The sequence below is a fragment of the Apodemus sylvaticus genome, chromosome 16, assembly GCF_947179515.1.
Source record: "Apodemus sylvaticus chromosome 16, mApoSyl1.1, whole genome shotgun sequence".
Lineage (NCBI taxonomy): Eukaryota > Metazoa > Chordata > Mammalia > Rodentia > Muridae > Apodemus > Apodemus sylvaticus.
Window position 1 is genome coordinate 21,702,520 of NC_067487.1, and position 14,710 is coordinate 21,717,229.

At 35.2% G+C, this 14,710-nt stretch overlaps 1 protein-coding gene across 2 annotated transcripts in view; it reads right to left on the reverse strand.

The window, feature by feature from the left end:
• The window catches only part of Cdh12 (cadherin 12), a 332,749-nt gene that overhangs the window by 81,672 nt on the left and 236,367 nt on the right, over positions 1-14,710 (reverse strand). Inside the window, exon 3 of one of the 2 annotated variants that reach the window (XM_052159682.1) lies at positions 2,234-2,353. The exons of the other annotated variant lie outside the window; for it this stretch is intronic. Within the exon in view, the coding sequence (XP_052015642.1) occupies positions 2,234-2,353 (120 nt within the window). The remainder of the gene's footprint in view (positions 1-2,233; positions 2,354-14,710) is intronic. 2 annotated transcript variants of the gene reach the window in all.

Below are 14,710 nucleotides of genomic sequence, written 5' to 3' on the forward strand. Positions count from 1 at the left end.
TGTGTACAAACAGAGCTAAATGAACTCAGTGAGGATGTAGAGAGATTCAGGAGAAGAAAGGGAAAAATAAAGAGACAAGAGGGGAAAACAATCGGAGAGAGAGAGAGAAAGAGAGAAAAAGAGAGATGGAGAGACAAAAATTGGCACACACACACACAGAGCAGGTGGCAGAGGAGAATCAGGTGATTTCAGGCATACTAAAGCATATTTTATGGATGTATGATATCCTCTAAAAAATTAAATGAGTATAGTGAATATATTTGAACATATAAATTCAAATTTTCAATTTAAGCAATAATTATACCAATGGACATACAAAAATGGATAGGCAAAAGCTCAAGGGTCCTCAAACTTACATAGGAACTGAGGAAAGTCAGGAGAGGAAAGGGTGGATTGCCCCAAGACATCCACAGTAATTGATTACCCAGTGCCAAATGATCAGCCTTAAAATCATGCATTCAAGTAACATTAGATGGACTGAGTCGGTTATATTTAGGAATATATGCATTTCCATATTTGCTTATTTATAGCATAAAAATCAGTAGATAATTAGGTAATAAAACTGAAGAAGAATATATAAAATATATGGAAGAACATGGAGGGAGAAAAGCTAAGGAGAAATGCATTTATTTTTTAATCTAAAGAATAAAGCAAAAACATTTGATTTTAATTTGAGTTACTAAATTAAACATTTATTCCCTATACCATATTTAGAATTTTTATACTATACTAAGCTACCATATAAAGTAGTATTCATTTATTTTAAAGTCTATTTAACATTCAGTATATAACTGATTTAATCGGTGTCATCTTGATGCTCCTCTTTAACTGTGACAAGTAATATCTATTTTGTCTAAGTCTTTTAAAGAAAAAACAGCATTTAAAACCAGACAGTTTGAAAGGGAGACTTCATTTCATTTATATAGGGTCAAAGTCTGGAGACTTTGCTCAGTGGTGAGACCCTGGGTCTGATCTCTCTCACCTAAGAAGGAAAAGAATAGAATGAATAAAGAAAATGAAGCTTATATGTAAAATGGTCATGTGTGCTTATTGAAGCCCCTAATATTGCACTTATTTATATCTAGGTTTGAAATCTGATATTCATTTATTAATGTTTAACAAAACAAAACATACCCAACCCAACAGCTCAAGGGGAGGCCCCAAGGCCTGACATTATTACTGAGGCTAGGGTGTGCTTACAAACAGGAGACTCTCATGACTGCCTTCTGAGAGGCCCAAAAAGCCCCTAAAAGCTTCAGGTGCATATATTTGCATCCAACCAATGGACAGAAGCTACTGACCCCCTGTGGCTGAATTAGGGAAAGATCTGAAGGAGCTGAGGAGGGGGCGACCCTGTAGGAACATCAGCACTCTAAATTATTCTGGACTCCTGAGATCTCTCAAACACTGGACCACCAAACAGGCAGCATAAACCAGCTGATATGAGGCTCCCCAATACACATAGTATAGAGGACTTCTGGGTCTGTGTTCATTGAGAGATAATGTACCTAAAACTCAAGAGACTGGAGGCCGCGCGGAGTTTAGAGGTCATGGGGGATGGTGGCTGGGGGCATCCTCTTGGAGACTGGGGTGGGCAGGAGATATGGAATGTTGATGGGGTGATAAAAAATGTAGTATAAAAGAATAAATTAATTAATTTAAAAAAGAAAAAGAAGGGATGAAGGGGAATGAAGGGGAGGGAAGAGAAGGGAAGAAAAGGAAAAGGTCTGCATAAGAAAACCAAATTTAAAAGAACCAATCTTCTTCGCTCATCGAGTTTGCAAATGCTCAGTTTCCCTTACTGCAAGAATATCTACTTTTTTCTCAGAACCAAACTCTCCATAATACATATGTAAATAACAAAAGAAATTGAGTATGTATCCGTGCCATCTATAAACAATAAAATTGAATAAAACATAGAAATCTGACATGAAACAAAAAATGTTTCTTTAGAATGGTGAATAAAGGAATAGAGTTAAACTTTTAAAAATATGATGAAGCACTCCTAGCTAAGAAATTTGGACCTTTTAAATAGTGATACAAATATTGAGAGTTACACAAACATCAGTAAAATAAAACATTTATCCATCAGTCATATAATTGCCACCTCTGCTGCCAGATTATGGTTCACTGACTTTTTCTTGCTAGACTGGAAAAGGCAATTCTTGATTACCAGATTAAAGTTTAAATGTTTGAGTGAGTGGTGATAATGTTGGCCAAATTAAAACTTTACCTGTCTTGGGATCAATAGAGAAATAAGGTTGCCCCTGAAGGATGCTGTAAACAACTCTGGCACTGTTTCCATAGGTAGGATCATCTGCATCTGTGGCCTTGACCTGCAGCACATATGCACCTGCAAAATAACACAATGTCATTTGCCTTTTCAGAGACCACATATTTGTTGTTTTTCTGGATTTAATATTCTTTTGTAGTTTGGCTGTCTTATGAATGCTTTAAATACATATGTTTCTAAAGAGTCCTTAAACAGCATAATCAAATATTGTATTCTTTCAACTTCAAGCCACATGGGTAATATTCTCAATCCAGGAAAAGTGGCTATAAAGATTGAAAACTTATAAAGACTGAAAAGAAGTATAAGAAAAGAAGGCAAAAAAGGGGGGGGGTACACTTCTAAACCACTGACAACAATGTTAGTAATATTTTACTCTAACAGTACAAATTTTCTTTATTAAGAAATGAAAAAACAAAGGAACTCTGTGACGTGGTAGTTTACTGTGAATTGGTACACATGCAAAGAAAAGAATATAGCCTGTTGAAGAGAAATGCAAATCCTACTATTATGAGCCAAGAGTTGGAAAGAACCCATGTAATCATAAATTAGTGAATGAAATAGAGAATACCGTACATAAACATAGTGTGATACCAAGAATCTAGGTAAAATCCTGGATTCCTTGTGTTTGAAGGAAGACAAAGCCTTAGAATTCGCTGTGTTAAATGGAATAATTCATGTGAGGGAAGATAAATACTGAATGAACTGGCATCCATATTTCATCCAAACGATCAGCCTTACAAAAGTTGAAGATTTGGGGGCGGTTATGCGAAGTTGAGAGATGTTTTAGGAAGAAAAAGTTTGGTTACTACTTACTGAGTTTCAATTACACAGAAACGAGTGGTTCTGGTGCACTATTGTGGAGCCAGTAACAACAATAGTAAATAGTAAAGTAGTGTGCTTTGTAAATAGTAAATAGTAAAGTAGTGTGCTTTGTACTTCAAAAAACTAGAAGAAAGCTTCAGTAAGTTATTAAATGTAAAAAATGACAGACATTTGAGATGAATAAAATAATTATATTTTACTTGATTTTATGATGAAATTGAACATTTTTGATAACTCTCTTTGAATTCCACTAATGTAGGCAATGTACTAAATTATATTTTGTGTATAATAAATATATGTATATAAAATGTAAAATGTAAATGAATTTTAAAATGTAGGCAACCATAGTTGTTGTAATGGGTACATATTTCAAATACATTTTAAAATCTATACCTGCTTCTAGTACATATATTATAAAGCAGAAAGACATTACAATATCTGTATTGATTTACATACCAAAGGAAGCATTGGGTACCATTTACATTAGCTCATCTCCTCATTGTGGGTGCTTGAATTTCACGATTAAAATATCGATATAGAAGCTAAAAGGTTTAGAGGCTGCTAAATGATTTGCTACTTCCAAATCAACAATGGCCTATTAGCGTTATGAAGTCCTTAATTAGGAATTAATATTAAAAACACAGAGAAAGCAAAAATGATTTCTAATAGTTAGTTGCACTGGTCAAAAGCAGGACAGGGTCTCTTTGTCTTTAGTCCAAATAAATTACTTAGTTTTGGCACAGGAAATCATTATAACCAAACAAAATTATTTTTACCTTTGCTCACATTTTTGAGAACTGTGCATAGATTTAGGTACTAAGAACAACAGGACATTTTTACTGTTATCTATTCATAAGTATATATGAAGTAGTTCATATGTACTTTACACTTACTCTTCAAATTATTTGCTCAATACCACTGTCCTTTGTTTGAAATAAAAAATAAACAAGTTATCATAAATTATAAAAAATAAACATTGATGGCAGACAAAAGTCTTCATGAAGCAGATAAAAGGTCGGTCATAGTATGCTCTGTAGAAACGTCTAATGATATGTAAAAATATACATATATAATACAATGTATATACACAAATATATATTCATATAGAGAAATTAATTTATAACTAAACATTTCATATACATAGTTAATACCACATGGATCCAACCCTTGTTTCTTAAAGTAGTGTAAGCATCAGACAGTTGACAGTGAGAAATAAATGTTCTTTCTATCTGTACTGGAAAAAAAAACTATATTATTTTTTAAATAAGAAATAATGTTGTAGAAATCCATTGTCTTTTACTTTTCATTTGAGATGCTTTTTGGGATTTCAAGCTGTATGAACACAAGAAAATTATGATATAGTACTCTTTAATAGCTGATTTGTAGACAATTCCAAGAAATTGCAAGTAATGTCTAATAGGTAACCATCATTATATTAATATGTTATCTCTATGAATATTCACACAAGTCTCATTTGGTATAATCTGACAAGATGCAGGAATACAAATTCCTTCCTTCTTTCCTTCCTTCCTTCCTTCCTTCCTTCCTTCCTTCCTTCCTTCCTTCCTTCCTTCCTTCCTTCCTCTCTCTCTCTCTCTCTCTCTCTCTCTCTCTCTCTCTCTCTTTCTTTCTTTCTTTCTTTCTGGTTTCTTTGTTTACTTGTTCAGTGTCTCACCATGATACTCTGGCTGGCCTTGATCTTACTATGTAAAACAGGCTGGCCTTGAACTCAGGAACCCACCTGTCCAGGCTCTGAGTATATTTTTTTTAATTATTGACCTAAACTACCTTAAAAATAGTTATGGAAATAAACATTGAAATGGAGTAAATTACATTTTCTAAACAGTACCTTTAGCTAGAAGGTCTCACTTAGATTTTTCTCTCTCATCTTTTCACAATACATGTGTTAAAACACAAGACAAAATTTTTCTAATGGCCCAATGATGGAAGCAAATGTGATGGTTCAAAAGATATGAATGGCTCTGTTTTATGGGAATATTTAAGATAAAATGTGTTACATGTAGGAGCCCTTGGAAATATAAGGCACTTATAGACGTGAAAATATACAATACAAACATTAATAGCCATCAGAAATGAAACAATTCTGAACATGTCTAAAGAAAACAAGACTAATCTATTAACCTATTCAAAGTACTTGGATTTTTACTCTGGTTCATTGCTATGTGAAAATATTTTCACATTGCTAATTACAGCCATTGTGTTGCACAGTAGGTATCTTGAATTTGTTTCTTTAATCTACTAAACTGAGTATTCTTTGACCAAAGTCTCAAAGCTTGTCATCCATTCTTTGATAATCAATACTTTTGTTCTGTTGCTTTGAGGATTTTTGAGAAAAACTATGCTACGCATAGGTAAATTTGGTTAGAACAGTAACAGAGCTGAGGCCTTCTTGAACTTGTTGGGGGAGCTAAGAAACAATCACAGGAGATCATCCGCTGAGTCCAGTGTGGCCTGGTGGGGACAGAGTGAAGTGGTTCTGGTCCTTGGGACAGGGCCCTGGTGTGAACCTCCAAAAATATTGATAGCTGCTGTGGATATAAGGCTTGTTTGTATAATAATATTTATATTTTCACATTCCTCCCAGGGAAGTCCTCCCTGTTAACCTTAATGACTTCATGGTAGTTATAAACAGCAAGAGTCCAGGAGTTGAGGTGTGGCTATGTCTCCACAAAATGATAAACACTGGGAAGCCCTCGAGCCTATGGAAAAGAGCTCTAAATTAATGAGTTCCATATATATAGATATAATTTCTTACCTATACAAAATATAAGAATGCAATATGAATTATGAGGAGCTTCATGAATCTAAAGGAACAAAGGAAGCTACACCATGAGCCAGCTTGTCAGGAAGCCTCAAAGGCAGGAAGATTCTTGAGTTTAAGGTCAGCATAGGACAGAGTAAGATTAAGCCCAGGTGTGGTAGAAATGGTAACTTCAAGGTAAGGTCCCACCCAAGTAGTTAAACACTGGGACCTTAACAAAGGCAGAGAGATATCAGAATTATTTTGCAATGTGAAGAAAAAAATGTATGCTGTCTGTCTCCAAAGAATCAAAGAGCTGGGATCATAAGATGTTGAGACATAAAAATAACCACCAGGAAAACCTGGAGTAAATGACTGGATTGATATGTAAAATAAAAGAGTGGACAAGTATTCTGCAGGAGACAAGCTATCCAGAGAATTATTTAGGATAAAAAGAGGGAACTGCTTGGAGAACTGACAGACAGAAAGACAGACAGACAAGACACATACACACACACACACACACACACACACACAGAGAGAGAGAGAGAGAGAGAGAGAGAGAGAGAGAGAGAGAGAGAGAGAGAGAGAGACATGCAGGACGTGAATGGAGAGATCTCATTGAATAGCAAGCAGAACACAGCTTGATTCCATGATTTGACTTAGAGTCATTCTTTTTGCAGCTCCCAGACACCCCTCTTCTCAGAATCCCTCTCCATGTCAAATCTGGACCTTGGCAATCACAAATTTAATGGAAGGGATGCTGGCTGAGAATAAGGTCATGCATGCTTTTGCAGCCAATATCAGGACCACTTCAGAGGTTATACTTCTGATATTTAGTCATCATTGTCTTATTAAACCTACTTACTAATATTCAATTATTTATGTTTCTAGAAGATATGGTGATGCTCACACATTCTTAATCTTTCTTTCCCAGGTAATATATTGAAGAAAAAAATTATAATGAAAACATGAAAAGCCTATATTTGACTTTAAACATATCCTTTTGTGGATACTGTTCACATGACATATATTTTCTCTAATACAAAGGTTTTCATGATGGGAAAAGTAATTTCATTCGCATATCTAAAAAAAAATTAATCCAACGTGTGGATATTTATACTCTTTCATGTTGGTTATTTGTTGTTTTTATATTGCAGGCAAATATCTACATTTTGCTTTTTTACCATCTATTTGATTATTAATCCATGAATTTATAAGGTATAAAGTCTTTATTTGTAATTTTATATTATATAATATTGGTACATGTTAGCATGTGTTTTCCATCTAATTTTCATTTAATTGAGTTCTGGATTTTCCTTTATTTTTGTTTGTGGCACCAGCAGACCTGGATGTCCTGATAAAACAAACCCTGAATTTTGTAATTAAACTTAAGCACAAGAAGATCTTATATCTAGTCTCATAAAGATTATAGAGGCCTTTAAAGAGAACATGAATAAATCTCTTTAAGGAAGTACAAGAAAATCCATTGAAACAGGCAGAGGTATTAAAAAAGGAAGCCAATAAATATAAAGATTATAGCAAAATACAGTCAAAGAGGTAAAGGATGTATATATAAAACTGTCCAAGTTGTGAATAGGGAAATGGAAAAAATAAAGAGAACACAAACTGAGGGAATCCTGGAGATGGAAAAACCTAAGAAAGAGAATAACATCTACAGATACAAGCATCACCAACAGAATATAGGAGATAGAAGAGAGAATCTTGGTCATAGAAGATATGACAGAAGAAATCAATATAACAGTCAAAGAAATTGCAAAATCTAAAATATCCATAACACAGAACATGCAGGAAATAAGAGACACTTTGAAAAGACCTAACCTGAGAATAATTAGGAATAGAAGGAGATTCCTAGTTCAAAGAACTAGAAAGCATCTTCAACAAAATGAGGAACAGAGGAGTGGCCCCTGGTTCTGGAAAGACTCAGTGCAGCAGTATAGGGGGATACCAGGACAGGGAAGTGGGAAGGGTTGGATGGGGGAATAGGGGAAGGGAAGAGGGTTGATGGGACTTCTGGGGAGTGGAGGGCCAGAAAAGGGGAAATCATTTGAAATGTAAATAAAAAATATATCGAATAAATAAAAACAACCAACCAAACAAAAAAAATCATAGAATAAAATTTTCCTAATCAAATAAAAAAGAGGCTTTTGTTTTGTTTTTTACTTTTTTACTTTTTTAATTTTATTTTTATTAGATATATTCTTGATATCTAATGTTGATGTTTTTGTCCCTGGGAGCTCTGAGAGTACTGGGTGGCTCATATTGTTGTTCCTCCTATGGTACTGCAAACGCCTTCAACTCCTTGGGTCAAAAGAGAGTTTACAGAAAACCAAACAGATTGGACCAGAAAAGAAAATCCTCCCTTCGCATAATAATCAAAACACTAACTATACAGAAAAAAAGGAAAAAAAATGTTAAAGTAGCAAGGGTTAAAGACAACGTAAAATTAAAATAACAGAAACTAATAATTGCTCATTAATATTTCTTAACATCAATGGGCTCAATTTCCCAGTTAAAAAAACAGAAACAAAACAAAACAAAAAACAAAAAACAGGCTAACAGAATGGACTCTTAAACAGAATCCATCATTCTGTTTTATGTGAGAAATACATGTCAGCAACAAATATATTTACTATATCAGTATAAAGGACTGGAAAACTTTTTTTCCAAGCAAATGGACCAAGAAACATGCTGGAGTAGATATTCTAATATCTGAAAATTAGACTTTCACTCAAAAGTCAACAACACAGAAAGGGAAGGACACTTCATACATATCAAAGGAAAAATCCACCAAGTAGACACCTCAATTCTGAATATCTATGCCACAAATGCAAGGATACCCATATTTATGTAAGAGACAGTAAGAAAGCTGAAATCATACACATTAATAGTAGGAGACTGCAACACCTCACCCTGAACAATGGATAGATTATTGAGATAGAAACCAAACAGAAATAACAAAACTAACCAGGATATGTTTCAAATGGGCTTAACAGTTATTTGCAGATCATTTCACCCGATGACAAAAGAATATACCTTCTGCTCAGCACATCATGGAACCTTCTCCAAAACTGACCATATAATCAGTCATGATGTGAACCTCAGCAGATATGAGAAGATTGAAATAACCCCATTCTCCTAACAGATCACCCTGGTTTAAAGCTGGACTTCAACAAAAACAGAAACAAAGCTTCATGTTCATGAAAATTGAATAATTCCAACACTACTACATAATATAAGTCTTGGAGAAAGCAAGGATATAAGGGAAATATAAAACTCAATAAAGTCAATATATTGCAGGTGAAAAGCCAACATCAAATTAAATGCAAAGAAACTTAAAGCACTTTCACTAAAATCAGGGCCAAGGCAAGGCTAACAACTCTTTCCCTGTCTATTAAGTATAGTCCTTGAAATTCTGGCTAGAGCAATAAGACAACTAAAGAGATCAAGTGGATACCAATTAGAAAGGAAGATGCCAAAGTATCATCCTTAGCAGATGACAAGATAGTGTACATAAATGACCCTCAACAATGCTACCAGAGAACTTTTACAGTTGATAAACACCTTCAGCAAAGTGGCTGCATACATAGTTACCTGAAAGAAAACAGTAATCCTCCTCTACACTAGTTATAAATAGGTCAAAAAAGAACATATGGAAACAGCACCCTCCACAAGAACCATAAATAACATAAAATACCTTGATGTAACTCTAACCAAGGAAGTGAAAGGCCTGTATAAGAAGAACTTCAAGTCTTTGAGGAAATAAACTGAGAATGATACCAGGAGATGGAAGGCTCTCCCATGCCCATGGAGGAGCAGGATTAAGACGGTGAAAACTGACATCTTAACAACACCAATATACAGGTTCAAGGAAATCCCAATCAAAATTCTGGCACAATTCTTCACAGAACTTGAAAGAACAATTTACAACTTCATGTGGCAAATCAAACAAAAACAACCAAATAAAAATTATACAAACAAAAAACAACAACAACAAAAAAACTAGGATAGCTTAATCAGTCCTGAACAGTCAGAGAACTTCTAGAGGTATCACCATTGCTGTCTTAAAGCTGTACCACAGAACAATAATAATAAACCTTCATGGAATCGGTATAGAAATAGATAGGTGGATCAATTGAGTCAACCCAGGAATAAACCCTCATACCTAAGGACACTTACTTTTTGACAAAGATATCAAAATCATACAACAAAAAAGACAGAGCGTCGTCACAAATTGTGGTGTCCTGACTGGATGTCTGTACGTAGAAGAATGTGCATAGAAGCATATTTAACACTACACACAAAATTACGGTTCAAATGGGTCAAAGAAGCCAATGTCAAACCAGACACACTCAGTCTAATAGGAAAAAAAGTGGGAAAAAGCCTTGAATTTTGGCACAGGAGAAATTTTCCTGAATGGAACATTATGGCTCAAGCTCTTAGGTCAAGAATGAATACATGGGGACATAAAAATGAAAAGCTTCTTTAAGACAAAGAACAAAATAGCAGCCTACAGATTGGGAAAACATCTTCATTAACCTTCATCTGGCAGAGGGCTAATATCCAAAATATATAAAGAACACAATAAGTTAAAGTCCAAAACAAAAAAAACACAATCAAAAATGAAGTAAAGAAATAAAAAGAATTCTCAACTGAGGAATTTCAAATGGCTGAAAAGCACTTAAAAATTGTCCAATATACTTAGTCATCAAGAAATTGCAAATCAAAACAACCCTGAGATTTCACCTCAAACCAATAAGAATGGCTAAACTCAAACTCAAGAGACATCAAATGCTGGTGAGGATGTGGAGAAGGAACACTCCTCCATTCTTGGGATTGCAAATTTGTAAAATCATGCTGGAAATTTATCTGTCAGTTTCTCAGATAATTAAACAGTTCTAACTTAAGTTGCAGCTATACCTCTCCTGGGGATATAGCTCAAGATGCTCCATCATTTCCCAAAGACATGTGCTCTACTATGTTTATAGCAGTCTTATTTGTAATAGCCTGAAACTGGAAGAAACTCAGATGTCCTCAATCATAGAATGATTACAGAAAATGTGGTATATTTACACAATAGAATACTATTCAGCTATTAAAAATAAAGACATCATAAATTTTGCAGGCAAATGGATGGAATTACAAAATGTTTTCCTAAATAATCTAACATAGTTCCAAAAGGACCTTAACGGACATGCATGGCACTGATAAATATTAGCCAAAAAATTCAGAATTCCCATGATACACCCAAAAAAGTTAAACATGAAAGAAAGCCCAAGTGAAGATGCTTCTGTCTCACACAGAAGGGGAAACAAAATAGCCAGGGGATACAGAAGGAGGGAGGGACCCCTGGGTGTAGGGAGAGGTATGGAAATAGGGGCTTTAGGATCAAGCATGGGGAGAAACCTTTGAGAATCCCAGAGATCTAGGAGAATCATTTGAAATATGCAGCAGCCAGGAGTTGGGGATGGGCGGATTCTTTAGGAATTCCCTGATCCCAAGGGTTAATGCAGGTGACCTTAGCAGAAATGCCCACCAGTTGCTATATGAAACCTGAAGAGACCATCTTCCTGTAGCCACCAATTATTTTCTAGTGATGCTAAATGAGATATTAGTGACAACAAATTTCAATAGAATTTTTAATTTGTAATTATTTTTATTGGTTATTTTATTTACTGTACAAATGTTCTCTCCCTTCCCAGTTTCCCCTCCACAAGCTCCCTATCCCTTCCTCCCTCCCCCTGACTCTATGAGGGTGTTCCTCCACCCTCCCACCCACTCCTGTCTCAGAGGCCTAGCATTTGCCTAACTCCTAACAACACTCCACAAGACCAAGGGGCTCCTGTCCCAGTGATGCCAGATAAGGTAATCCTCTGTGACATATCTACCTGGAGTACACTTCTGTGTACTCTTTGGTTGGTGGTTTAGTCCCTGGGAGCTTTGGGAGGGTCTGGTTGGTTGGTAGTATTGTTTTTGTGAGGTTGCAAACTCCTTCAGCTCCTATAGTCCTTGCCCTAACTTCTCTACTGGGGTCCCTGCACTCAGTTCAGTGTTTGGCTGTATACATCCGCATAAGTACTGGTCAGGCTCTGTCACTCAGCAATAATGTCTGGGGTTTGGTGACAGCAGATGGGAAGGATCACTAGGAAGAGCGTTCTCTGGTCTCTGGATGGAGGAGAAACGCAGGTGTTGGGTAGCTACTAGAAAGTCCCAGATGCCAGGGACCCAAGAGGTCCCTAGAATCCAACAGGGAGGGCTTTTTCCAAAATACCCAACAAATAAGAGATAGAACCTGTAGAGACCATATCCAGTGGATAGACATGGTTCCCGGTTGAGATATGGGGCCACCAACCCACCTCAAAAATATTAATCCAGAGTTCCTAATGTCGCAGGGAAATGCAGGGACAAAGAGTGGAGAAGAAACTGAAGAAAACGCCATACAGATTTTTTACATAATAAAAATAGGCATTATTTAAGTGTTTGTTAAAAATAATAAACACATCAGGCATAAGGTGTCAGTTCCAAAATGTAATACTACCATGAATCGTGTTCTTATTCACCTATTAATATTTTTTACATAAAACTACTTAAATGTTATATTCTTATATATGGTTAAAAATGTGACTTAAGGATTTTTTTACATATATTAAAAACAAAAGAGTACACTCTGAACATCTTTTCACATTGAGTTTTTATTTCAATCAGATATAATTCTATCACGTCACTATTCCTTCCCTTTCTTTTACTCCTCGTCAGATCTTCTCTCTCCAAAAATTAAATAACTATTTGTTGTTAGATATACATATAGATTAATAAACATATTTGATGAATCCATTTGTCTACAAGACTGGCCCCTCCTTGTTGGATAACCAATGGGGGTAATTATGCCTGTGGAAGACTAATTATCCCACTCTTAAATAGATGTTATTTGTCTGTAGATATTTATCTAGGCATGGAATCCCATGAGATTTTACACTGTTTTTTGTTTTTTGTTTTTTTTTTTTGTAATTATTCAAGTCTTGTTTAGGCAACCAGGATGTTGACACTTTATGGTTGTTGTTTCCTGTAACACTTACATAGCAGAATCTCATAGGTGATTTCCGGTTCCTTTGTATCTTGCAATTGTTCTGTCTTGCATTTCAAGCATGTTCCTTGAGCACTGAGTGCTCTTGAAGATGCTGGAGAATTTGTACCTTGATTAACTCTGCCTGGGATAATCAGAGCTATTAAGATAGACTAGAAAAGATTGCCATTATATCCTCCCAGAGTGTTAGTGACTTCCCCTCGGACTACAATTCTGGAGGAGCTACAGGTTTTTCTTTTCTTTGCCTCTCACCCTGGCAAAACTCATCCTGGCTGCAGAGTATCCTCAGTACCATCTGTGGTAGGACGTCAACTCATAATTCTTTATTTGCTCCAAGGACGCAGAAGCACTTTAAGGTTGTAAAAATTTCTTCCTACATTTGAGCAAAATATTTTAGACTATACATATTTACACCTCTTGATCCAAGATTACATTGATGGATAAGTGAATCCATTTTTATGAGCACTTCATCTCATATCTTTATGCCAAGAAACTCTATTCCATGAATACCAATGCAAATAGAAATGCTTTCTGCAAGAGCACACTGAACTCCAATTTACCGTGATGGTACAACGTTGCCTCCTTTACACCTAATACCGCCTGAAAGTATTTTCACAGAAACTCTCAGAACACTCAGCAGAAATTATGGTGAAATGTGTGAATTCGAATCACATTGATTCAGCAACTCTCAGAATCCGAAGGATTTTGTATTTGTTTCCTTTGTGGCATCATATTCCTAATAAAGAGTAGCAATTACTTTTAATTCAATCACATTTATGGAAACTGACATGAACTAAACTATGTGATAATTAACATTTCATTTAATTACTATAAACATATGTAACAGGATTTTTTTCCGATTGATGATTTAGTCATGACAAATGTCAAATGTGGTATTCTTGGTATTCATCTGTCAGTCATCTCGCATCTATTCTTCACCCTGTTCAGTTATGAGTATCTAAAATTTTTTGTTTAATATGTATGCAAAATCAAGAATATGTGTGTGTGTGTGTGTTAACCAAAGACAAAAATTTTGGATCCAAAAATCATTCAACTAAATAGATTTGTCATATTTCAATCATTACTAAAATAATGATGTAATTTTCATAGACACATTCATACCCCAAGCTTTATGTAATAATGTAATTTCCACAGAAAAATTTGTATCCTCAAAGTGATTTTTACCTAATATTGTAAACTGTTCTTGTATGAATTCATACATTAATATGAATGAATTATATCTTCCCCAAATTGAATCTGGTGAAGTCAATTGGCCCAAATGTAAATTAACATAACTCCTCTTTCCCTGTTCCTGGCTAACACTGATTATTTAGGATTTGTGTGTGTATGGTATTTCACATTAGTAAAACATAAAGAGGCTTGCTGGGACCTGCTAGGAAAGACTCCTTTGATATGAGTACTAGCTTTCAGATGGTAGGAGTTGATAAAATTCATCTAACACAGGGGGACACATGGCTAGAGAAATACACACAAGAAGCTACACAAAAGAAATGGATGTTCTTGATGAAATCTTGACAGTTCTCATCTTCTAGCCTACTGTGATGAGGATTTACAACTGTAAATTCTGTGCCATGTGCTATTTAGGACTTGAGATTTTCTGTTTCTGATAATTGACAAAATTTTGGCAAGTCATTGATGTGGCAAGCCACTTGAGTTCTATAATGGAGGTGTAAATAATCTACCCTCCAAGAAGCCCATTATAAATTAA